This window comes from Sminthopsis crassicaudata, chromosome 1 (genome assembly GCF_048593235.1).
Source record: "Sminthopsis crassicaudata isolate SCR6 chromosome 1, ASM4859323v1, whole genome shotgun sequence".
Taxonomy (NCBI): domain Eukaryota; kingdom Metazoa; phylum Chordata; class Mammalia; order Dasyuromorphia; family Dasyuridae; genus Sminthopsis; species Sminthopsis crassicaudata.
Window position 1 is genome coordinate 477,310,659 of NC_133617.1, and position 27,105 is coordinate 477,337,763.

Genomic DNA, 27,105 nt, shown 5'->3' on the forward strand with positions numbered 1-27,105 from the left:
TAGAAAGCTTTGTATTCCAGTTTAAATAAAATCCAAGTTAATTATTCTTCTGAGATACAATATTATTTTACAACTAGCCAATTATCTAAATTACATAATAAAGAATACTTATATTAAATACATTTTGTCTTATTTGCAAAAATGCAACACCACTTTCAATCTTAATTGTCAGTATTATAAAAGTCAACAAGGTGTTCTTTTCTGTCTATTTTTGATTTGTATATTTCCTAGAGAAAAGAATAGTAACTTTTTCCCTCCAAAGCTGCAAAAATTAGTTAAAATAAAATTGTTTTAGGTGTTACCTAAATAGTTGGACAGTTGACTTTTGTATATTTTCATAAAAGCCAACTATTATTGGGACCTTCTTATACTTTAAATGTACAGATTTCAGGCAGTTAAAATTAACATGTATATAACTAATTAATGTTTCTGTAAAAGAAAAACTGCAAATAAGGAATCTCATAAGCAGCTATAGACATTCTATACATGTCATTTTAATGTAAAGTTATTTGTTGTGTTTTGCTGGGGGTTTTTCCTTCCTAGGGAAGAGGCCATAACATTTTTTTTAAACAAAAAATTAAGTTTACATTTTAAAAATATTTTGTTAACTACCTTAAATATCATTTTCCCAAGAGTGTCATGCTGATTTTTTAATGGCCTAATTTATCTTAGAATGCTGCATTCTTCCTATCATAAAATTTGGTAGTACTGCTTTCACACATATAAAAGAAATTTCCAACATAATTATTCCAACTTGGATTTTAGGAAATAATTTAATAAGATGAATGATATTGTGTAGATATTTTATTGAGATAAGAAAAAAGTGTAGAATTGAAGAAAAATCATTCTAATTTACAAGTGCTTTTACATATTGCTAGTCAGTTTTTATGAATTTCTTCCTTGATTTGTAAATTTTATTTTATTGAAAGCAAGGAACCTTTTGAGTTACTAAAAATAAAAATGGTAAAATTTTTAAAAAGCATCAAAATGTATTGGTTTCATAGATTTGCCAAGTGGAAGAAGCTGTTTTATTATGTATTTAGAGGATGGTGTTCTGGTTATATTCTCTGTGTGTGCACCCTGCATACACTTTTTATCTGTTTTAGGTTACTTTTTGATGCAAACACTACAAAGAATTGGAGCTACAGGATGGTTTGTGTCCAAGAAGGTGTTGTCGTTTCTTTGGTTGGCTATTGTTTCTCCAGGTGGTTATTTTTGGCTTTTTATGCTAGCATGATCTCAAGAGCTTTTGGCAAATTAAGTATTGTTTTCTGTGTGATCTGGTGACATTCATTTTTAGGTTCTCATTTTGGCTTCTTGAAATAACATTTTTCAATCATTACTGCCTAGAAATGCTAACATCCTAAATTTCTAGTCGCATAAGCATTTGGTATATGTATGTGAAAGGAAAGATTTGAGATAGCAATTTATCGTTTGTAGCTTAATTTCAGTGTAATGGAGATGCATGATTTTAATGCTTTAAATAAACATTTCTTCTTTTACATCTTGTCTTGTGCATCTATGACTTATGTTGCTCTGTGGTTTTATTCTTAATCACTGCTATTTGACTTAGTCCTATTGTGGTGCATGGAAAAATCCTATTCACAGATTTTCTTTGATCATCTACTTTCAAAATAATTAAGATGATTTTGTTGTTGTTGTTGCTGCTGCTGCTTGCTTGGTTGTCACCAAATTTTTCCACTTAAGAGGTTTTGATTTCCTCAGAACAGTTCCACTTTTTATGTTTTATTTTTAGGGAAGGCAGCTTCTGGAGTATTCTGGTGGCTAGGAACTGGATGGTACCAATTTGTTACTTTGATTTCTTGGTTAAATGTGTTTCTGCTTACAAGGTAAGGAAATCTTTAACATCAATTTTAAGTTTCACAATTTTAAGTGGGGGGTCATTTTGCTGTTAAAATTAACTTTAATTGTGGGTTAGTAATTATGGTTTGGTGTGAAAAGTATTAGAGCAACTTTGGGTAACTTGTGTTGGAATCTCATAGATTAGGGCATAAGTCAGATTATCTTTGGACTTTATTCAAAGAAATTTTAATCACTCAAAGGCTTCTTTTCTAATATTCTACAATGGAGTATGCAGTGTCTTAGAATATAACACTGATTCTATTGACTGATTGGTGTCTTGGACAATCCAAAGCAACATTATAGTCATGTCAACAATATAGCAATATATCAAATACATGGAGGAGAATGATTTAGAACAAATAACTAGTATACATAGAATTATCAAAAATGCATTATCTGAGAAACTTAATGAAACTGAAAATTTTGTTCATTTACTCGTAACTCTGTACCTTTTAATAGTTTGTAAAATTATATACACATATACTTGTCTATAATAATAACTACTATGATATTAAAAATCTAGTAATCAGTGCTGTATTACTAGACTATGTTTCTTGATTTATGAAATTGAGCAAATGGATAGAAATGGATATGCATATGGGAAATTAGTATTTTTTAAAGGGCAAAGATGTTTTATATAAGATGTTTAGAAGGAAAATCCATATAATGAACATTATTATCTTTTCACCCAGCCTCTTCCTAAGTTTTCCTCCTAATCATTGAAGCTTTCAACTTCATGTCACTTCCACTCTTCTCTCAAACCCTGTCATATTCACTATGTTGTCAAGTCCTTTATATTTTATCTTTGTAACATTTTATGTATATTCTCCCATTTCTATTCTGTTTCCACTAGCCTGGTGCATAGAGGGCATAGTTACTTCAAGCTTGGACTACAACAATAGTTTTCTTGCCTCAAGTCTCCCCCTATTCCAGGCAATCCTCCACTTGGCTATCAAAATGATCTTTGAGGATCATTCCCTCCTACAGTAAATTCTAGTGGCTCCCAAGTACCTTCAGGGTTTAAATATAAAATTATATTTTGGAGTTTAAAATCTTTTATATCATGGCCCCTTTCTCTCTTGCTAGCCTTTTTTTTTACCTCTCTCATCTATATGTTCTATGGTCAATGACATTGACCTCCTTACTGTTTCCTTGCAGAAGACACTCCCTATCTCTGCTTCATGGCTTTTCCCTGACTGTCCTCCATGCCTAGAATCCCTTTCTTCTTCACCTCCATCTATTAGCTTTCCTGGCTTCTTTCAAATCTCAGTTAACCCCCCCCAAGAAGCTTTTCTTTATCTTATTTTGAGTGCTTCCTTTGTGAGATTATCTCTAGTTTATCTCTTACAGAAATGTATAGATACACACATGCACACACATATACACATACTTGTATCTAATTTGTTCATAGTAATTTACATATTGTCTTCCCATATTCAAATAAACTCCTTGAGGAGTAACTTGAGGAGTAAAAGTAACTGCTTTAACTTTTCTTTGTATCTTATAACCTAAGCACTTACACAGTGCCTGGCATATAGCAGGTACTTAATAAATTCTTGTTGATTTATTTTTCAGCTTCTGCCTGTTGCAAGTTAAATATTTTCATTTTTATTTCTAGGTGCCTTCCAAAAATTTGCAAATTGCTACTGTTACTTATCCCACTTTTACTTTTGTCAGGTATGTGAAGTTTGTTTTCATTTTAAACTGTCTATTCATGTCTATTTTAATTGATAATTCATGTTTAATTTTTAAAGATATTTTCCCTTTTCTAGTTAAATATAATATTTTGTTTACAGTCTTCATATTAATTTTTAAAAGTTTTTTGATTTTTTTTTTTTTATCTAAGGGATAGGCCTTTATTTATGGAACATGGAAAGTTTCCTTTCACTCTTGCCTATATTTAATTGGACAAGGATACATAGAACACAGAGGATAGATGAGTCCAGATACTTCTTTAAGCCTGATTCTTCTCACGATAATCAGCCTACAGAGGTAAGTTGTTAGAATGCTTTCTTAGGTGATTGATTTATTGTTTTACTCCACACAGTAAATTAGTCAAATTGTTAGCCAATAATGAGGTTTGGAGTTGGGGGAGAGCACTGTTCTTGGAATTTATTGATTAAAATTTTCACATAAAGAAACTTTGTAGCTTCTTGCATATTCTAAAAGAGTTCCAACAATGTATTTTTAAGTCATAACCTTCCTTATGTTTTTCACTTTTGTCCTAATTGACATTTGCACTCTCACTCCCATTATTTAGTGCATGTTTGTTTTATTTAGTGATTGATATTTTCATTTATTGGAGGAAAGTTACTAAATTATTTTATAGACAGCCTTTTAAAAAATCCTCTAGGGTTTTATTAATGAATTTTCTTATTTGAATTATTTTCCAGTAGTTTCCCATACCAAAGAAAGGACAAATGAATGAGAATTCTTTGATTTTTGTCTGAGATTCTTTTTGGTTTGGACTGTGTTTTTAAAGGAAGTAGTTATTAATTTGTAAAAGTACTTCAACATTGGCTTTGGATTTGAAATCACATGAAATGATACTGTCAAAGTACCTAAAATTATATCTTGGTAATATTTGTAATAATAATCTGAATAACCAAGTTTTTAAGGAACAGACTGAGTTATGAAGTAGGAAACTTTCTTCCTTCTTTTTTCATTAAGAAAGATCTGTTCATTTATTTTTTTCCAGTTCTGTCAGAGATCTATTTAACAGACCAGAGTATGATTTTTAGATTTTTTCTTTTTTTGATACTGCAGCAGAAATTGCAGGATTATTTTATGGTCATTTAAGAAAATATATTAGAAGAGAATCCATTTGTGATTTTTAGGTTGGTGTAGGTTGCTTTGACTTTCTTTTTGGAAATGTAATTTCATATAGAATAATATCCCTAAAGTTAGATATTATTAAAATGTATATATTACTTTCTTCATTTTTGATATGCTAAATTATGACCAAATGAAATTAGCAGTTCAAAAGATTTGTGTGTTTGAGATCACTTGCTTTAAATTTTCATTTACTGTGTTTATTTTTATCTTAAAGATAGATTTTCTGTCTTTCCAACAAGAAAATGAATTCCGTATATTGAAGCTAGAAGATCTTCTTGGAAAATTGTTTGAAAAAGACAAGGTACTTAGTTCTACTGTTCTAACTTTAGCATATGTATAAATGGCTATTTTTCATAATGACAACTAATAATCAGCTTCAGTTAAAAGAATTTTTTTTTAAATTCCTTGATAATTATTCAAAGAACTTTTCAGCTTTTTTATTGTTGAACTTTTGTAGCCTTTTATATTATTTGTCAAAAACCCTTGTTAGTGACTTGGGTTTACTGGTTTTCATGCTTAATAAGCAATTTTTCCTATTCTTGTTTTTGGATTCTCTTCGGATTCCGTTAATCAAGTATAATTTTTGAGTTTATACTATGTACTTAGTCCTGTGCTAGATGATGTAGGATACAAAAAGAAGTACAAGACTTGAGTATTTGTCCACGTGGTTCTAGTGCCAGGGCTAGCTGCCCCCTTCCCTTAGACTTTAGGGAAGATATATAAGTAATCCTGAGACTTTCTAACTTTAGAATGCTATTGTTCTGACAAGCTGTCTGTCAGTGATTCTATTGTCTTCTGGCCTTAGGATAGTGCTAGATATGCTAGTAATAACCAAATTACTAAAACCACTCCTCATTTCTACCCCTGGGCCATAAAATTAGCATATTAATAACATGAAGAACTGGATAAATTTGTTTCCTTGCTCCTGATTCCTTGCTAAATTCTTTTGGAACTTAGCCTATTTCAATCTATAATTGTTATAATTACAATAAACTTTGCCCCTTGACTTGGATATGGGTTCAAGCCTACAAATCTTTTGAGACACTTGGAGATACTGATCTGTGATCCCCAAAATTTTGGGGTCCCTTCTAAATAAACCATAAGTCATTTATTGAGAATAATAGTTTTGTTTCCTCATTGTCTATGCATATTCCTTCAAAATATTTTTCTTAGTATTGCTATAGTTAGTATTTCTAGTACTGTATTGAATAATAATGGTGATAATAGACCTCCTTGCTTCCTTCCTGTCCTCCTCATTAAATTGTTATTAAAAAGAATTCTAGCTTATCTCCATTATAGATAGTACTAAGCTTTTTGGTTTTAAGTAGGTGCTATTTATCCTGTAAAAAGCCCTATCTACTTCTGTGTTTTTTAGGGTTTTTTTTTTTCTCTTAACAGAAGCTTTTTTTTTATTTATTGAAAGAATCATATAATATTTGTTGTTTTTGTGGTAATGTAGTCAATTTTGTTTATAGTTTTCCTAATATTGAACCAGCCCTTTAGTCCTAGTATAAATCTGGTTTGGTCATATTGTGTAATCTTTGTGATATATTGCTGTAAACTCCTTGCTATTATTTTATTAAAATTTTTTGCATCTTACGTTCAGTAGGGAAATTGGTCAATAGTTTTATTTATGCTCTGACTCTCTGGTTTAGGTATTGAGACCATGTTTGTGTCAGTCATAGAAGGAATTTGGTAGGATTCCTTTATTTTTTCAAACAGTTTATGTAGTTCTGGAGTTAATTATTCTTTAAGTTTTTGGTAGAATTTGCTTGTAAATGCATCTGGTTCTAGGGAGATCATTTATAGCTTGTTTGGTTTATTTTCTAAGATAGAGTTATTGATACATTCTACTTCTTGTTCTGTTAATCTTGGCAATTTATGCTTCTGTAAATAATCATTTCATTAAGATTCTCAATTTTATTGGCATTTGTTTTGGGCAAAATAACTCCTAATAATTGCTTTTATTTCAAAATAATGCAGTGCTAGTGGTAGTGAAGAGATGTGAGAATTGAAGTGGGGAATTCCTTCTAGTCGGTGCAGGTCCAATATGAAAGAATTCGAAAACCCGAAAATCTGAATGGTAGAAAAGGGAAGTTTATTGTTCACTAAGAAGGAGCTCTCTTAGTGGGCAAAACTCCATGAGGAATTTTGCAAAAGTGTGTTAACAGACCCCTGCTTATATGGCCAAAATGTTGGCCTGGAGTCTGGGCTAATCAATAAAGGACCATCAGACAGAGATCATCAATTGAATAAAATCATTTTGAAGGCTTTTTCCCAGAGTCTGGGAATTCCCTGAAAGGGATCCAGGCCTCTACTAAAGATTTCAGTTTCAAGGGAGGGTGATTTGACCAAGATCTCCAATTGAATGAAATCATTTAACTTGGGAAGGGCTTGTCTGGGAAGGTATGATTTTTCCCAGGATTTGGAAGTATCTGAGCCCCTTCCCCCTATAGGTTACATCATTTTCCCCAAAAAGATTTCCGTTTACATCAATATAGTTATCAGTTTGGCTTTTTCATACTGCTATTTTTGATATTGGTAATTTCATTTTGCTTTTTGAAATCAAATTATCCAGTGATTTATCAGTTTTATTGTTTTTTTCCCCCCAAAACTCCAGTTCCTCCTTTTATTTCTATGGTTATTCAGGTTTTTTGCTTTTAATTTTATTATCCTATTTTATTTTCAGGATTTGTATTTTAAATGTTTAGTTGAGAGTTTTTAATTGGCTGATTTTCTGATTTTTTTTTTTTTTTTAAGTTGCATGTGCAAATTTTTGAGCTGTTCTTTCTCTTCTTGATGTATGAGTTCAGAAATATAAATTTTACCCTAAGTACTCTTTTGGCAATATCCCACAAATTTTGGTAGATTGTGTCATTGTTGTTATTGATATTTTTTAAATGAGGGAGGGAAATGAGAGGTATATCAATAAATTTAATGTTCTTCATTTTTGGTAATAATTGCCACTTTTTTTCTGCTATGTTAAGTAGTTTTCTGGTCATTTAAAATAACTTCTTAAATCCCTGTATTATATGTCTTTGAAATATTTAGACAAAAAAATGTCAACTGATATTTAAAATAAATATTTTGAGAGAAATGACCATTTCATTTTTTTCTTTTTTTTTTTTTCCTGGGGTTAGCACAGTGCTTAGCACAAAACATTTATGTTGATCTATTAATATATTTTTCAAAAGATATTGCAACTATAATGGACTCTATTGTTAAATCAGCTCAGTTGATCCACTAAGACTATCTTGTTAGCTATGTTGCATTAGATTTTAATTATATGAAATGATATACTTATCTTTCTTATAAAGGGTGTTATCCTTAATATTATTAATGCTATTAATTATTATTACTGTGTTAAGGTATTATTGAATATCCTTAAGTCATTGAAATAAGATAATTTGTAATTAAAAAAGAAGCATGGGGCATAAGGATTGATCAAACCCTTCAGTATCCAGAATCAAGGAATTGGGAGATCTTCTTAATCCATTTCTATATATCCTTATAATCTCAGATTTTCAGTTGTGATTGGAAATTTAATCTGAAAATCATAGCATTAAGCCTTATTATAGTTTAAAGGCAAATTTCACTATGTTCTAAGACAGGAGTTCTCAAACTACAGCCATGGGCCAGATTAGGCTCACTGAGGACATTTATGCGGCCACCGGGTTATGGCAAATGGGCTGAGGGGCGGAGACAGAGTGTGAGCTTTTGTTTTTACTAAAGTCCGGCCCTCCAACAGTCTGAGGGACAGTGAACTGGCCCCCCTATTTAAAAAGTTTGAGGACCACTGCTCTAAGATATCCAGCTATGTCATGGAGATGGTCAGTTAAAGACCAAGTTGGTGACAAATAATGTTGACTTTTTAAATAAATAAAAAAATTTTTTTTTTCTTTCCCACCCTCTGACTTGTAATACAAGTGGCTACTTTTTAATGTTTTAAGATTGGGATAATAAATTCAATCAGATTATTTCCATCTTTGATTGAAGTGGTTATTTTAGTAATTGGGGAAGATAAGCAAATGGTTTTTTCATTATAAATTTCCTGTGGACCTTAGTAGAATTTACGCTTATCCTGAAATATCTATCTTCACAAAGTAGATAATAAACATTTAAAATGTTAAAAGATAAATGTGTACATTCTGAATTTGGTTTCTCTTCTTATATTTTTCAGCTTATTCAGGAAGAATTAGATCAGACCAAGTCAAGAATAATTAGGTATGACTACTTTTAATATATTTTGACTTTTAGGCACTTTTTTTCCTACTTGAGAAAATGGTGATTACAGAAGAATTCATATTTGTGTCAAACGACGATTTGATGTTAGTTGAGGATATGACATGGTTTACATGATCAGAGAACACCTCAATATCACTTTGGCTATCACTCAACAAGACACTGAACTTTGACAGTGCCCAAAACTTGTGTTTGTAGAATGCTTTCAGAGCTTTTTGGATTATTGTGAACAAAAAGTAGGATTAATCACAAGTATATTAGAGAAGTACAGAATAAAAATCTTAACTATTGAATCTGCTCTCATAAAGGTAGAGAGGTTTACTCTAAAATTTTTTTCAAAGATATGTTATGTAGGGGAGGCCAAGAGAGTGGAAGAAAAAGAGAGAGAAAGAGAAATAGAATAAAAGAGGAAGGGAGGAAGAGAAAAAGAGGAATGGGAGAGAGAGAAAGAGAGAGAGAAAAAGGATATTCTTAGATCTTCAGAGTATAGGTTGAATTATCAATTCCCATAATATAGCTATATCCTTCACCCTTTTAGTACTCAAAAATTCTGTGTTTTTTATTGTCCCTTCTGTTTCTTTGATTTAGCATTAATAATAATTGAAAGGTGTTTTTTTTTTTTTTTTTTTTTTTTTCCTTTCAAGAGTATTATCATTACATATATTTATAGTAGTTTTCAATTTGTGGGCAAGATCAATGTTGAATTTTCATAATGTGATTTTTTTTTTGTAAGATGTGTTTGTTTCTTAGCTTATTTTTGTCATTTAATATGTTGTTGAAATAAAATTTAGCTTCAAGTTATGTAACATTTTTTCTATATTTGATTTACTAGTGGAGTTGATGAACGACAACATCTCATGTCCAAAGTTAAGCATCTAGAATTGGAACTAGGTCATTTGAAATCAGAATTATTAACTTGGCAAGACTTGAAGACTAGCTGTGACAAAGTAGAGGTGATGCATGAAAAGGTAAGTAAGCATTTTGTTATTGACATGTTTTATGATCTGAGATATTAAAAGTATGTATCAACATTTTTAAGTTCATGAAATAAAATTTTTTCTTAATTATTGTTGCATATGTAGTTTTCAGTATTACATAGTGAAAACTAAATAGATTTGTAGATTTACTGATGGAAAGAACCTGACATGATGTAATCCAACAGTGCTATTTTCACAGAGAAGGAAACTGAAATTCAGAAAGGTGAAGTGATTTTCTTGAAAGTTACCTAGTAAATGGCAGAGTTGGGCTTTGAAATGAAGTATTTTAACTTCAAATCCAATTCTGTTTGTACCGTGTTGTATTTTATAATTGCCAACTTAACTGTTCACATCAGTAACTTTGTTGAGTAGGATATAAGACTTACAAAATGTAAACAGAATGGATTTTTTTCCTCTCAGCTTCCAAGCATATTAATTTATTAGTAATGCTTGCTGCTTGCATAACAAATTGAAACCAAACCTCCTCAGCTTAGCACTGGACCCGAAGTACGAGAAGGACATAGATTTTTGTGCATTAAGAGAAAATGATTAACAATATAAACTAGGATAGAAGATTAGGTAATCTGGTTTCTAATTGAAAGAAATTATAGGAACTTTCCAAGTTTAGAGTGAGAGAATGAATGAACAGATGCAGTTATCTAAAATCAGAAAAAGAGGTATCCCATTCCCTTCTCCCAAGTGGATTCAATCAAAGCAACCAGGAAACAGTAAGTGGTTGAACAATATGGGACCAGTTTTTAGATAAGATATATGGGCTACTTGAAATATAATTGTAAGAAAACTCCTTGCATCAGTCTTTGAATTTAACTGGGTTTTTGGTCATTGTTACCTAGGTCCTTAAATAAAGGTTTCTAAACAGCAGATAGAAATGGTACAGCTTACTAGCTATGCAGGGCTAGATTCAAACAATGCAAAGAAGTTTTCTCACAATTCCCATAATTGAATATAATTTTTCTCACAATTGGACTAGATCCATAATTGAATAGAAAAGTAACTGAGCTAGATCCAGAATTGTGTGACAAGATGAGTCGTGATTCACACAATTCTCTCAATAGTCTTTGTTTTTGCAGGTGTGTGTGTGTGTGTGTGTGTGTGTGTGTGTGTGTGTGTGTGTATCTGTCTTGTCTTTCTGTCTGTAGATACACATTCATATAGGTCCATGGTTTCAATTTTTGGTCCCTAATCACTATGGTTGATTACATTGGTTTTAGGAAGGATACCCGGAATGTCTTTAGATCTCAGGTCTCCCTGGCTCTCTTTCCTTGTTCTGTCTCCTACATGGAGTGGTCCTTGTTTCACATCCCGTCTCCTGTTTTCTTCAGAAAATAATTTCTTATACTATGTAAGAGAGAACTTTCAGAAATATTGATGTAGTGATATGCTCTAAAAAATAATCAGCATCAAAATTTGATTATATTATTTCAAAAGTTTAAAATGGTTTCAGAATGATGCCAGCTAACGATAATTTGAGCAGAGTATTAGTTAGCCAATAAGTTTTGGATTTCATTAATTGTAAATTTATTGCAAATAGGTTTTGTGGTGAAAATTGAAGACTGTGGAAACAGTGTTAGCGTCTTTGGATTTTTCACTTCATTTCAATATATGTATAGGCAACTGCTATATTAAGTACACTAGTGATATGAAGATTGTTAAGACATATTCTATAATACAAATTGGTGTGCAGGTTAGGAAGGAAATGTAAATATATGTAGTATTGATACAAGCTAGATGCAAAGTCCAGACAAAGTGTTATGAGAAATTTCTGGTGGCAGAAATACTTTTAGCTAAGGTTGGTGGTAGTGAATTAGTCATATACATTTATTAAGCCCTGTTAAGTTTATTGCAAATATTATATACCACATGCTCTTAGTACTGGAGATACAAAGAAAGGCAAAAGCCAGTCTTTATTCTGAATGGACTCACAGTCTTAAGAGATGAAAATATTAGGTGAAAAGGCTTCAAAGAGAAGGTGGCGCCTAAAATGGGGTTTCAGGGAAGGGAAGACTTCAACAGAAAAATGGGAAGAATCTGTTCCAGGCTTGAAAGGTTATAAAAGTTCATTTTTTTAAAAAAAGCAGACATGGCACGAAGCAAAATGATTAAGGAATCAAGGAGTACTCTAGTTAGGCTAGAATTAAGATTACTGAAGATTCTATATTCTAGAATGAAATAAGGTGCTAGAAAGATATTTTGGAATCAGAATTTCAAGGGCCTTGGCAAAGAGTTTCATTTAAAAAAATTTTTTTATTAGAGCTTTTTATTTTCAAAACATATGCATGGATAATTTTTCAACATTGACCCTTGTAAATCCTTGTGTTCCAAATTTCTCCCTTTTCCCTCCATCCTCTCCTCTAGATGGCAAATAATCCAATATATGTTAAAGATGGTAGAAATATATGTTAAACCCAATACATGTATGCATATTTATACAATTATCTGCTACACAAGAAAAATCGGATCATAAAGGAAAAAAAAATGAGAAAGAAAACAAAATGTAAGCAAACAATAACAAAAAGAGTGAAAATGCTATGTTGTGATCTTCACTCAATTCCCACAGTCCTCTCTCTGGGTATAGATGGCTCTCTCCATCACAAGATCATTGGAACTGGCCTCAATCATATCATTGTTGAGAAGTGCCGTGTCCATCAGAATTGATCATGGTATAATCTTCTTGTCGTGTACAATGATCTCCTGGTTCTGCTCATTTCACTCAGCATCAAATCAATTCATGTAAGTCTTTCCAGGCCTCTCTGAAATCATCCTGCTGATTGTTTCTTACAGAACAATAATATTCCATAACATTCATATACCGTAACTTATTCAGCTAATCTCCAACTGATGGGCATCCACTCAGTTTCCAGTTTCTTACCACTATAGAAAGGGCTACCACAAACATTTTTGCACATATGGGTCCCTTTTCCTCCTTTATGATCAAAGAGTTTACATTTAATTTCATAGAGGTAGTACTGAAAGTTTTTTGAATGAAGGAATAACTTGATACTATAGTAGATTAGTAAAATTCTTTAGACAGTATCATGGAGGAATAAGAGAAGTTAGATTTGATATGAATTTAAAGGAAGATATTATAATCGATTTAAAAAATGGATTAAAAGACAGGGGGTCTGAACTATTGTGAGCAAAGTAGGAGTATATAGGACATAGAATGAGAAACTACCACCAACAAAAAATTAGCTATGACGTTAGATGAAATAACGTCAATAAAATTATAAATGTGCAAAAAAGAAAATAAAAGATTGAGGACACAAAACAAAACAAAAAAACCATTAAAATTCTTTTAGTTAAAATGAAAATGGGAATACATAGTAATTTGTACTATTACTTATAGACATAATTCATCTTATTTTTTTTTGTACTTGAGAATATTATCACTTTTTTAAGAAAAATTATTCTGTTAAAAAGGTAAAGATGGATATGAATGAGAGATTTTGAATGTAGAGTTTAACAGGACTTGGGAAATATTAGATATAGGGAATGAGAAGTAGAAAAGAATCTTATGTTTGAGGTTTTGAGCCTCTATCACAAGGAATTATTAAGAGATGAAAATAAATATGTTTAAAGGAATAGACAGAGCTGTGTTTTTAAAAAAAATTGATTTGAACATGATTGAATTTCAAGATGGGTAGGACATCTAAAGTGAAATATTAAGTGCTAAGTTGGAAATATAGAAGTTGAGAGAGGTTAAGGTGGAGTTACAGATTTAGCAGCCATCTGCATGGATGTGATAGATGATATTAAATTATATCTCCATATGAAATTACCAAGTTTAAGAATGTAGAAAGAGATAGAGGAGGACAAAGAACTTCAGAGGAGCATATCCACATTGAGGAAGAGCCAGTAAAAAAGATAACAACAGTCATCATAAAAGTAAGAAGAATCTAACCTGCTTCTGATTGTAAATATTGTGTTTCCGTCAACCTTAGATGTTACTCTCCTCCACCCCCATCCAAGAAACATTTAATTTCTTAGTTTTTTATTTGTATAAGAGAAGATTCCTCTTTGGTAAATTTCCATACTAAATACTCTTAGCATCTTTGGATTCTTTGAAGAAATGTTAGATTCTTTTTGCTGTATTTTTATTTAGGACAACCAAAATAAGAGTTGACAATGTAGAAAAAGCATTGAATTTAGAATCAGAAAATCAGATACCAAATCCTGATTGTGCCACTGACCACATATGTGATTTTGCCAAAATTACTTAATTTCTGAGCTTCAGTTTCCATATCTGCAAAATGAGGACATTGAATAAAATGATTATAATATTTATGCTAGTTTTTTATTTCAAGGCTTAATATATTCCTTTGTATTCCCCAAATACAGCACTCAAATGTTATTACATGTTTTGTTTTTTTTTCCCATCTTGCTATTTCCATTAAGATTTTTTCTGCTTTCCTCTCTGAAATGTAGGGGGGAAAATTGCTTTCATTTTCATAATTGCTTTGAGAATTTTAAATGAATAGATAAATTGATGATTCTGAATTAACTTTGTAAATTCACAAATCTGTTGCACTAATTTTTTTAACTAGGTAGATATGCAAATCCGGGAAACTATCAGACTTATGTTTTCTGATGATCATCAAGATGGTTCTCTTGAATGGCTGCTACACTGGCTTTCTTCCAAATTTGTAAGCAAAGGTGACTTGCAAATTTTATTACGGGATTTAGAGCTGCAAATTTTAAAGAATATTACAGACTATGTGTCGGTGACAAAACAAATTCCAACTCCTGAGACATTGCTAAATGCTGACAGCGTGAGGATTTCTGGCATAACAGAATTGGTAGGTAAAAAGATAATTTTAAATGCTAAAAAACTATATGAAGAAGTGGATTTTCTTTGTCTTAAGAAAGATTTTGGAGTATCAGCTATTCTTACCAAATCATTTGGTCCCTAAGTGTAAAGAGAGCATTTTGAATAAGAGCTTTTTAAAAAAATTTTGGTCAGTGAGATGCTATTTATCTATGTGGCCCCTACTTATTCTTTTGGTTATATGCATATTCTCAGCAGCATAGTGGAACTAAACTAAGTATGTTTTCATGACATTTTACAAGTGAGTCTTTTTTGGTGCAGTTAAAATCACCTAAAAATATCTAGATATTTAACAATGAAGATACTAATTCTTTGAACTATGCATTCTCAAAAATGTGCATTTTGTTGATTTGTTTTATTTATCTATATGTATTTGAGCAGAAGTAGTTACTTATATTAAAGTAAGCAGGAAGATGGGTTAATTTGTGGTGATAGACATTTTAGAAAGAGAATCATTAAAATATTATTAAATATACAGAAATTAAGATAAGCATTCTTGGGGCAGCTAGTTGGTGCAGTGGATAGAGCACCAGCCCTGAAGTCAGGAGGACCTGAGTTCAAATCTAGTCTCAGACACTTAACACTTTCTAGCTGTGTGACCCTGGGCAGATCACTTAACCCCAAATGCCTCAGCCAAAAAAAAAAAAAAAAAAAAAAAAAAAAAAAAAAAAAAAAGCATTCTTTATTTGTGTCTTGTTTAAAGAAGTTCTAAGGAATAGCTATATGGTGTAGTAGAGAGAGCACTGGACCTGAAATCGAGAGGACCTGAATTCAAATATGCCCTCAGACACTTAATACTTCCTACCTGTATGATCTTGGGCAAGTCACTTAATCTCAGTTGCCTCAACCAAAAAGGGGGGGGGGGGGTGGACAGGGAGGAAAAAAGGGAGGGAGTTGGAGAAATTTCAAAACTAAAAAAAATTTTTTAATATTTTCCCCCTCATTTCCTCTTTTTTTTCCCCATGCACAACTAGCAAGCACGTGTTATTGTTAATAATGCTCTGAAGCTGTATTCCCAAGACAAAACAGGGATGGTAGATTTTGCTTTAGAATCTGGAGGTAAGTAAAATCATTTTTTATTCAGTGCTAAGACTAAAAATTGCTTGATTTGTCCTTGAAACACTGAAGACCTCACCTAATATGTTAAGAAAAGATATCAAATAATGAATTTTCATATACCTTTAAATACAGGAATTCATTTATTAGGGTTTTTTTTTAATGACAAATTATAATTTGTTTTGAACTTAGAATTATAAGTTTGCTGATACAATCAGAAAACCATTCCCACAAAAATTCATTAAATCATAAAATATCTAAGCTAATGTTGTATTATTGAGCTATTAACATCTAAATTCTGTAATGAGACAACCTGTCTCATAAATGACAGGGATGTTTAATTTGATGCATAGTGCAAGAATACTATAATAATAATAAGCATCTACAATGTTCATGAGACCAGTGTCTAGCCCAATATCTGGCACACATTAGGTGCTTAATAAATGCTTGTTGCCTAAATATGTTAAGAATAAAGAAGTATGAAATAGTACATATCATAAATGTAAAATTTCAGGGCAGAATAAAAAAATATGGTAAAATACATGTTAAAAGGCAAATATCAATAAAGCAAAATATAACTGACAAATGAACTATTGGTAATTGGTTGTAGGAAGTCAGATGAGGGAAGTTGATTGTAGACTATTATATTTATTATTGTAACAGACAACATCTATTTAAATCTATTTAAATTTAAATTAAATTAATTTTAATTAAATTAAATTAAAATTTAAATTTAAATTTAAATAGATGCAGAGAAGAAAGCAAATCTTCTATAAGGAGAACACCCTTGGATTCATTTTTCAAAAACCATTAAATTGCTCTTAGATTTTGTAAAAAATCTCTCATAAATTAATAATATTTTTTTGAGGCAATGGGGATTAAGTAAATGTCGAAGGACCCTCAAGTCCTCCTGACTCCAGGGCTCATGCTGTATCTAATCACTGTGCCACATAGGTATCCCTTAAAGTAAAAATTTAATTCAAGAGTTGGGACTTTTGTGCCTTCATTCACTTTATTTTTTAAAACTTTTTTTTTTTTTTAGTATTTTATGTTTCCCCAGTTATGTGCAAAAAAATAATTTTTAACCTTTGTTTTTTAAAACTTTGAGTTCCACACAAGGTTTTGAAAAGGTGAGTGTTGAAAACTATGTTTGTATGTATTTAGAAAATTTTAGTTGCTACAAAGAATATTTAATAATAATAGAAATATTTTTCTAAGGAGGGGGAAAAATCTTTGAGTTTCAGATTCTTTCCCTTCTTCCCTCCCTATATCTCTTTATTGACAATAAAAGTAATTCAGTATAGGCTATACATATGTGTCATGCAAAACATTCCCACAGTAGTCATGTGGTGAAAAAAAAAAAACATAGACTAACAAAAAAAAATAAAGCAACCCCTTCAGAAAAAAAGAAAGTTAAAAAAAAGAAGAATGGTTCATTCTGCATTCAGATATCATCAGTTCTTTCTCTGGGAATAGATGACATTTAAAAAATAATAGTAACTTTTTATTTTCAAAATACATGCAAATATAGTTTTCACCATTCACTCTTGTAAAACTTCGTGTTCCAAATTTTTCCTCCACAACTCCTCTTTCCTCTGAGACAGCAAGCAATCCAATATAGGTTAAACTTGCTTTTCTTCTAAATATATTTCCACATTTATCATACTGCACAGAAAAAATCAGATGAAAAAGGGGGGAAAAAAGCAAGCAAATAACAATAAAAATGGTGAAAATACTATGCTTTGATCCACAGTCTCCATAATTCTCTTTTTGAATGTAAGTGGCTGTTTCCATCAAATTGCCTTGAATTGCCTTATTATTGAAATGAGCCAAGTCCATCAGAGTTGACCATCATGTTGCTATGTATAATGTTCTCTTGGTTCTTCTCTCTTCACTTAGCATTAGTTCACGTAAGTCTCTCCAGGCCTTTCTGAAATCATTCTGCTGATCATTTCTTATAGAACATTAATATGCCATAACATCTATATGCCATTTATTCAGCCATTTCCCAGCTGATATGCATCCACTCAGTTTCCAGTTCCTTGCCACTACAAAAAGGTTGCCACAAACATTTTTGCACATGTGGGTCCTTTTTCCTCCTTTATGATCTCTTTGGGATACAGACCCATTAGAAGGCAGTGCTGGGTCAAAGGACATGCACAATTTGATAGGTCTTTGGTTATATTGATGGATGACATTTTTCATTGTAAGTTCTTGTCTTAGATCACTGCATTGCTGAGAATAATTATGTCAGGATTTGGGACTTTCATCACTATAAGTACTCTTTTTACCAGTGTAGATCATAACCCTTTTATTTTATAATATTATAGACAGTCTTCACCCATCATATGATGACTGTCTGTGACATTGGGTTGGTCCTTGAATAATAGAACTATACTTATCCTCTTTTCACTAATAACTGACATTTATGGTTTTTTTTATTGTTTGTAAAATTCTTAGGCATTTTTGAGCAAAAAATGAGATATTAGTATAGAGTATATTATCCTTATTTTAGAGAGTGAAAGAACTGAAGCTCTGTGTGACCATGAAGAAAGTTACTTAAATTCTAAATTAGAAAAAAGAGGCAATGCCCAGATCTCTCTAACTTCATATCTGGTACTATTTTCACTATATCACCTTGTCTTTTTCCTCAAATTAAATCCCATGATACTTTGAATATGTTTCTTCACTTGATGGATTTGTTGAAGTAAAAATATGAGGTAGAAATTAGAAAACTTTATACAGTTCTTAATAAATGTGTTGCAAGTGCAAATGTGTTGTAAATAAACATTTCTGACTAGTTTATTCTATTTCTCTAATTGATTTATGTCTGTATACATATTTGTATATGCATTTGTGTCTATATTCTTTAAATATACTGATAGTTGGTTAAATTTGATGTCTCTGATTATTTTAGTTATTTCTGTGTATCAGATTCAGAGCTGGAAGATCAGGGAGGGACCTTAGAGATCAGCTAGTTATAGCTCTTTTCATTTTATTTTATATAAAATTGAATTCAATGCAAATCTTTTAGTTCCAATGCTGTTATTACACAACATTACCATCAAATGGTCAGAAACTCATATTTGACTTAAGTCATTTAGATATACAACATTCCTAGCTTTCCTCCCAGATTATTAAAAGTAAAGAAATATTTACTAACTTAAAGTCACTTTAAAGTAAGTGTTTATTCTCATTTAAATTTTACAGTATTTAATGTTAAACCTTTTAGAATTGATGGTCTTAGAGGTTTAGAGAATTTTCAGAGGTTTAAAAAAAGTTTACTTGAAAACAAGTTTCCTAAGACTAGTACTTTATATTGCTTCTCAGTGGTCAAATGTGATACTGAAACAAAATGACTTTGTTTCTAAGGTGGCAGCATTCTGAGTACTCGTTGTTCTGAAACATATGAAACCAAAACTGCATTAATTAGTGTGTTTGGAATTCCTCTGTGGTATCACTCACAGTCTCCCCGGATTGTCATTCAGGTGAGTGAATTTTGTCTAAAATACAGTATTGTTTTCTGTAGTCATGTTCTAGGTTAGACATCCAATAAAGTAAAATGTCCACCCAGACAGATAAATCATATTGATAAATTGACATATTTTTCCAAGGGTTAGACTAAACTTATTAAATAGTTTTGAGTTGGAGATCCAACTCCAGTACATTAGATCCAAACATAAAGATCCATTCCATAGGTCTTTTTCTTTATTTGATAGCATTGCCTAAATGAGTGGGTAATCCAGTTTTATAGAGGTTATTTTGAATTAAGAGGTTTTGTCTTTGTTTGGATGTGCTTGGTTTTTATACATATATTATCTTATAAGGCTAGTTATGTGAGCAAATTTTGGAAAGTCCAACAAAGGATGTTAACTTGTTAAATATATTCATTTTAGTATAATATCAAATATATTCCAATATATAATTGAATGAGTTCCAGTTTAGGAATCTGTCCTATCTCCCTAAAGTTCTTCTGGCCATTCCATAGCTCCCATGATATTTCTTACTGGTTGGGAGCCCTCTATACAAGTACTGCTCTAGGGGCAGCTAGGTGGCGAAGTGGATAGAGCACCAGCCCTGAACTCAGGAGGACCCGAGTTCAAATCTGGTCTCAGACACTTAACACTTCCTAGCTGTGTGATCCTGGGCAAGTCACTTAACCCCTGCCTCAGGGAAAAAAAAAAAAAAGAAAGAAAAAAAGAAAAAAAAACAAGTACTGCTCTATCATGGTCCCCAAAATAGAATGGGGGATACTCTAGCATATTCTGTAGCTGAATTGTAATGGGTATATTTCTGTGCTTTGACTCAAATTTATCCCTCCATGGGCTTCCTATTGTCTCCAGAAGAAACTTCTTCTTTTCTTTTAAAACCTTTTATAACTTGGTTACTTTCTACTTTCCTAATCTAATTATGTATTTACTTATTTTCTTGCACTATATGGTCCAGTATAGGTGGCTTAGTGAATGGAGTACCAGATCTGGAGTCTAAAAAAACCTGAATTCAGAACCTTGTTTGAACTCTCAGACACTTTACTAGCTCTGTTACTGTGGGCAAGACAGTTAATTCTGTTTGCTTCATGTTACTTCTTTTTCAGAAGAAAAGAGAGAAATATGTAAAACCAGGAAAAAGAAGATAATATAATATTACCAAGTTTTTTCCACCCATTTTTAATATTTCATTTTTAGATACATTATGAGGATATCAATATTATTATTAACTATTTGGGGATTACTTTACTAATATACCATTTAAATTATTTGGAACGTGGTGATATTTTTTAAAATTGTAAAAACTACCAAAAATATCATAGTTGCAAGAATCTCACAGTCTTATCTAGGCTAATCCTTTTTTTTTTATAGATGAGGAAGAGGAGGCCCAGAGAGGGCAATGACCTGCATAGAGGTAGTGAGCCTTTGAGGGGATTTTTTTTTTTACTGTTTTTCTCTGGCTCCAGAATCTGTGCTCTTTGTCCAGCACTATACTGCACAACTAATGACTATACTACTAATAGGTCACAGTTTTGAAGTTTCTAGCACTATTTTTTAAAACTATTTATATGGTTTTTGCAATTTGCTCTCAATTTACAATTATTTACCAAAATTGAATATGCCTTAAATGTTAGAAAATATTTCATTTTCACATTTGCTAACTTTTTTGATTCTCTGTTAAATATATTATATTGATATTAATATGGATTTTAAAAAAAAACCAGCTCATTTATGTTGAGGCATCAAATAAAATGTAAATCGATTGTTTAAAATAGCTTTTTAGTAAATTAGCTGATTTTATATTTTTTTTACTAGTTACCAAACTTAGACTTTTTGCCAAAATAAATGAAATTCTGATCCAATCCTATTGTATTAGCTTTTATAAACGGATAGTTTTGAGTAGATGAGAAAGAATCCTATCTATATTTGTTAAACTGCAATATTTTTATAATACATTGTAAAAAGTGTTGAATTGTCAGTATTTTATTTTCTTTCTAGCCTGACATATATCCAGGGAACTGCTGGGCATTTAAAGGATCTCAAGGATACCTTGTTGTAAGATTATCAATGATGATCTATCCATCCGCTTTTACAATGGAACATATACCAAAGACACTTTCACCAACAGGCAACATCACTAGTGCTCCTAAAGATTTCTCAGTATATGTAAGTATATATTTTTGTTAATGTTTATAGATAAAATAGAATTTTCTATAGAAAAAATTGGGGAGATTGACATTTGGCTAAGCCACATCTCAACTTAGAAATAAATGGCTTCTCATTTGGAATTTAGAGGACTTTTTTTGGTAGAAACAGTGTTTTAATTTAACACTGTTTAATAAACTTATGCCACCCACAGACTATTAAGCCACAGTGTAGCAGATGTATACATAGTAGTCTTATATATTAGCACCAAGCCATTTCATTTAACATTGTTTTCAAAGGAGTACCAACTTGGGTTACCAGGAGCACATCTATAAGTAGTCTTGAGAATTTATTTATTTGCTTTTTGTTTTTGCTGATAATAGCCAAGTTTAAAAGTGTGTGTCTTGTGTCTCCCCCCCCCCCCTTTTTTTTTGATAGATATTATTTAATATTTTTGCCCTCAACTGACAAGTGATGGGAGTGGGAGAGAGGGAAGGTGGAGAAAATTTCTGAAATTTTTTGATAGATAATATAGGCAAAATTTGTAAGTATGCCAATTGGTACATAAGGGATAAAATTGATATTCATCTATTTTTTAGAGAAAAAAACAAATTTAACTATTCTGGTCACACGTCTGAAAATGTGGGGATAGAAGTGAGCTTGCTGTAGGGAATTCTGACCTTTTTTGTATCATAGATCCCATTAAGCTTATGAGTTCTTTCTCAGAATAATGTTTTATTAATTAGTTATTTAAACTAAATGCATAAAATATAGTGCAAAGAATGATAAAGGAAACAAATTATATTAAAAGTTTTCAAAATAGTATAAAAAACAAGTTCATAGTTAGTAACCCCAAGAATATAAAGAAGAGAATGCAAAGGTTTGAGGAAGAGTCAGGAGTAAGGAGGTGTGCCCTTTCTAGACCAGACCTTAGTGGGGGAAAAGTAGCTTCAGGGACTTGACTGAAACTGCCTCAAACTTTTCCCTGAACTGACAAGTGATGGGAGTGGGAGGAAGGGAAGATGGAGAAAATTCCTCTGGCCAAATGTACATTTAGTGGCCACTAGCAGGTTGAATTTTTAATCCTACCCCAATCTCTACACCTTAACTCCCAATTGAGTAAAAGTATCTATAAAGATAAGAAACATTAGAATACTTTCACCAGAGAAGATAAACATTGTGTCAAAATCGAAGGATATTTGTTTCCTCTCTGTATGTGGTATGCTATAAAGATCAAGTTGTTTTTGATTAAATTACAAAATACTTTAGAGAACATCTTGTCTAGATCCCTCATTTTACAGATAAGGAAACTTCATCCCAGAGAAGTGGTGATATACTCAGTCACATGCACAATTCTAAAATCTGAGATTTGAATCCAGGACATCAGACTCCTAATCCAGATATGACATTATTTTTGGCTCTTGGGTAAACAAGGAAAAAAATGTACCTTTCAGCTTCTGATGCCTTGAATAAGATATGATTCGTTGACTAGTAATTTCTTGATTTTTAAAAAAATATAAACTTAATGTTTTAAAAAATTATAATTAACAGTATATTCTTACTTAGCAACTCTTTCTTTTTGATTATAGGGTTTAGACAGTGAATATCAAGAAGAAGGAATGCTTCTAGGACAGTTTGTTTATGATCAAGAAGGAGAATCACTTCAGATATTTCAAGCAATGGTAAGAGCCTCCATGTATAGACAATGTATATAAGCCTACTAAGCTTCAAAGTATACTGATTTTTAGGACCCCATACATATACATGCATATATACACACACGCCAAATATAGCTGATTTTTTAGGTTTTTGTATTGATATACATATTCACAACATAAGAACATTTAACTATTTTTAAATACCAGCCCCAACAAGTAGCCTAATGTTTTGCTATTGAGATGTGAATTTTGCATTTTGAAAAAGACTATATTTTAGTGTGTTTTGATGAAGTACTCTGAGTTGATTGGATTGATGCTATAAGCAAGTTGGTGACTAATAACCAAACTGTTACTAGTAACTTTATTTTTGGTATCCTTACTGTTGTGTCATTAACGTAAGGGAATTTCTTCCAATGACAACCGTTGTTCAGCTTATAGCTGTAGACATTTCAGGAGGTCACTGAGAAGTTAAGTGCTGCTCACAAGGTCACATAACCAAGATATGTCAAGAAGTAACTTGGGTTTTTTGTGACACTGAAATCAGCTCTGTCCTCTGGGCCAAAGGCTTCAACACAAGGCCAGCAACACTTCTAAGAGGAACCAACCATATTTAAATGTAATTGTGAAATATTTAACAAAGTAAATACATAAATGTCATAACATTTTAAAACTTAAATCAGGATACCTGGCTCACAAGTATCCATATCTACAGATATGCATCAGTAGCTGTATTGTCTATTGGAGTTTAATACCACAGAACTATTAACAAGTATTTTATTTAGATTATTAACTCAGTCGTTAGTTAACTTTTTAAATGTAAAAGTATATTCTGACTTGACTGAAAGAAATAAATCATAGCATTTTCCCCTGGATTCCCTTTAGCCTGGCTTTTGAGTTTTGGAGTAAATTCTCCCTTTATTTAACCTCAAATATATATCAGAGCCCACATGAGAGCAGATCCTGCATTTTTTTGAAGGAGATGAGTAAACAACAAAATGTCAGTCTTTCTTATATATATTATTGATTTGAAGGACCACTTGAAATAGATTTTCTCCTCTCTCCTTATCTTGGCTGATTAAGAAATTCAGATTAAAAAATGTGCTTAGTTGTTAGCTCAAGATTTCAAGGCCTTGAACTCAAACCTCTCTATCCTTATTCTCAAGAAATATGATTGATGAATTTTTGTTGGTTTGCTAAAGATATTAAATAATGCAAGTTTTTTTTTTGTTTTGTTTTGTTTTGTTTTTTTGTTTTGTTTTGTTTTCTTTTTTAAGAAGAGCCCTGGAAAAGCTTTCCAGATTGTAGAACTTCGAATTTTTTCTAATTGGGGCCATCCTGAATATACATGTCTATATCGCTTCAGAGTACATGGAGAAATTACGAAGTAAAAATCCTGTCTACATTATTTTTCTTGTACATTTTTGTATATACCAAACAACCTGAAACACTGGATGAGGGCATGTTTTACCACAGGACAAAATTATCTTCTATAATAAACTTCGAAAGACTGCCAGCAAGACAATACATGAAAATTCAACTGATAAAATGTTCCAGATGCTCAGCTTGCCATTGACACCTTTTTAAAAACAAAAAACAAACAAACAAACAAAAAAAATGGTCATGCTGAGAAACTGCATGCTGAATACTCTGATTTACTAAGATTGGTTAGCAGAACAGGTGATGTCTCTTGTACCTAGTTTGAATTGTATTGTTAACAAAACTATTTTACTTTTGTTTTTCAACTTTAGAATCTATTTTAACGTATACTTATATTTGTCTGGCACCAGGAACAAAGCCAAATAGACATTAAAAGTTTCCTTAAGATATTGGTCTCAGTACTTTGGCCTTTTCACTAGATTTTGAAAACTTTTTTTTTTGGTATTTGTATTTCATCTATTAAACCTTAATACATATTACTGTCAGGGAAAAATAATTGCAACCAAAATGTCTTTATTTATCAGCAGCTTAAACTCTTATTCTTTGGGATTGCCTTAACCCAGACACAGATTTTACTTTTGTTATTTTAATTTACTATATTTGTGGGATTGGATGGGGAAGGAAGGGGGCTGGATGGGATAGAAATTAGGTGAGGAAATAATACCTTTCAAATTTGTTTTCGGGTTTGCTCTCATTCTTGAGCCAGTTTTTCAAAGTAAATAGTGTGTAATACTAGTTGAGCAAAATATGGAAATTTTATTTTATTTCTTAGTTTTAAGGATGAACTAGATCTAAAATCAACTCATATCTTAGGTCTGAATGATGCTTATTTCAATTAAATTAATTTAGCTTAGTCTGGGTTATACACTAAGGAGATAAAATTAATATCTGAAAAGAATAGATTATTTTGGTTTTGAATTCTGCTGTAGAACCAACACTGATATGTTCTTAACATTTGTATCTTTATCCCACTGGTCACATGATATTGAAAGTATATTAGCTAACATAGCAGGCAAGTTCAGCTGCCATTATTACATTTTAAGGCCTTTGTTTTTCCCTTACAAGAGGATTTTTACTGGATATAATTGGGATTTGCATTATATTATAAAACTGCATGTAGCGTTCTTGCTTGACTGATCTTAGAGGCTTATTTGGTTGTGATTAATATGTTATCATACATATTGTATTTTCAGAAAAGGCTTAAAATGATGGTGCTGACTCGTTTTCTGAGTAGAGTTTTATGTATATTGCACAACAGTCCTCAAATGTATTTAAAAACTCCATAAATTAGCATTTGTTCACTGTTTTTAGAAGTGGAACTAATGCCTATATAGAGAAGTTGGATAAAATATGTACAGGTATTTCATATATTATAGGTTAAATATATAAATCAAAATTATCCTGTGTAAATTAAATTTGGGAACTGGGATGGGAATATTTTGAATACTAATTTATTTTTAAAGATGCAAGATAGGACTTTGTGCAATGTATTTTTGTAAATGCTTTTCAAAATATTTGTCTTTGGTAGTGTTTCTTTTGCTGCCTCCAAATTCACAAGATGCTATTGAGATGTTTAAATAAAAAATTTGTAATTTTTAAAAGTGCATGTAATATTTCAAATTAATAATAAAAAGTATATTTCTTTTCTCAGTTTATATTGTTTCTTCCACAAGATGTGTGTGGGGTATTTAATAACTTTAGATTGATAATATCTCAATAGGTACTTAGTAAATCCTTTCTTGCATTTTATCTATCATTACCACAAACAACTGTTAATTCTGAAAACAGATGATTAAAATATCAGTATATTTCACCATTGTTAACCCTGAAAATACCAAAGAGCGTACACAGTTTATCACAACTGCAGTTAACTCTGAAAAATAAAATAAAACAAACCCAGAGAACTAATAGTGGTCATAAGCAAAAATATTTTTTCATTTTATGGAGGAGGAAAACTAGATAAATGGGCTGCCTCTGATGCTGAAGAGACTCACTTTAGTGGGCACATCTCAGTATAGATATTGCTATGCAGTGAGCTGCAGCCTAGCAATGAGGTGACAGCAATAGTGAAACAAGTTTGTTTCAAAGCAGTGCTTCATGATCAGAACACAGTCCTGCAGGTGCTTCAGGTATCATCTGCTGTTGGTGTGAAACGGTTCTGGGATTTTGCTACAGTTAAATTCATCCAGAAGGTAAAGGCAAAGAATTGTTGTTACACCATGCTCAGAGTGTAATTGAACCTTAGCTGTGAAAAACAGGGTGAATGCTAATAATTTTTTTTAAAGGGTGGCATAGCATGGGGGATCCTGACACAATAAAATGAACATATAATATAAAGTGAACAAATAACTATGTTAAAATTACACATCAGATTTAAAGTCATCCAGGTCAAACACAGAACAAGTGTTTTTTATAGTCATCCCTTACCAAATCCTCCTCTCCTCAGGATTCCTTTTGTTAAACTCAAGTGAAAAGGTTAAAAAAAAAAAAAACAAACCTAACTTGAACAACTGGCACCCAAGGATAATAGGACTTTGGCCTTGTTTCTTGAATCCTGA

At 31.5% G+C, this 27,105-nt stretch overlaps 1 protein-coding gene across 11 annotated transcripts in view; it reads left to right on the forward strand.

Moving 5' to 3' along the window:
- SUN1 (Sad1 and UNC84 domain containing 1) overlaps window positions 1-26,197 on the forward strand; it is a 79,945-nt gene extending 53,748 nt beyond the window's left edge. For 5 of the 11 annotated variants that reach the window (XM_074281094.1, XM_074281093.1, XM_074281096.1 and 2 more), the window contains 13 exons: window positions 1,107-1,205; window positions 1,757-1,850; window positions 3,482-3,540; window positions 3,710-3,855; window positions 4,913-4,999; window positions 8,879-8,922; window positions 9,773-9,908; window positions 14,483-14,734; window positions 15,738-15,822; window positions 19,192-19,307; window positions 21,306-21,473; window positions 23,042-23,134; window positions 24,385-26,197. In XM_074281094.1, coding sequence (XP_074137195.1) covers window positions 1,107-1,205; window positions 1,757-1,850; window positions 3,482-3,540; window positions 3,710-3,855; window positions 4,913-4,999; window positions 8,879-8,922; window positions 9,773-9,908; window positions 14,483-14,734; window positions 15,738-15,822; window positions 19,192-19,307; window positions 21,306-21,473; window positions 23,042-23,134; window positions 24,385-24,498 — 1,493 coding nt within the window. In that variant the 3' untranslated portion in view covers window positions 24,499-26,197. The remainder of the gene's footprint in view (window positions 1-1,106; window positions 1,206-1,756; window positions 1,851-3,481; window positions 3,541-3,709; window positions 3,856-4,912; window positions 5,000-8,878; window positions 8,923-9,772; window positions 9,909-14,482; window positions 14,735-15,737; window positions 15,823-19,191; window positions 19,308-21,305; window positions 21,474-23,041; window positions 23,135-24,384) is intronic. The other 6 variants (XM_074281103.1, XM_074281099.1, XM_074281101.1 and 3 more) reach the window with 2 other exon arrangements.
- Window positions 26,198-27,105: the final 908 nt, after the last annotated feature.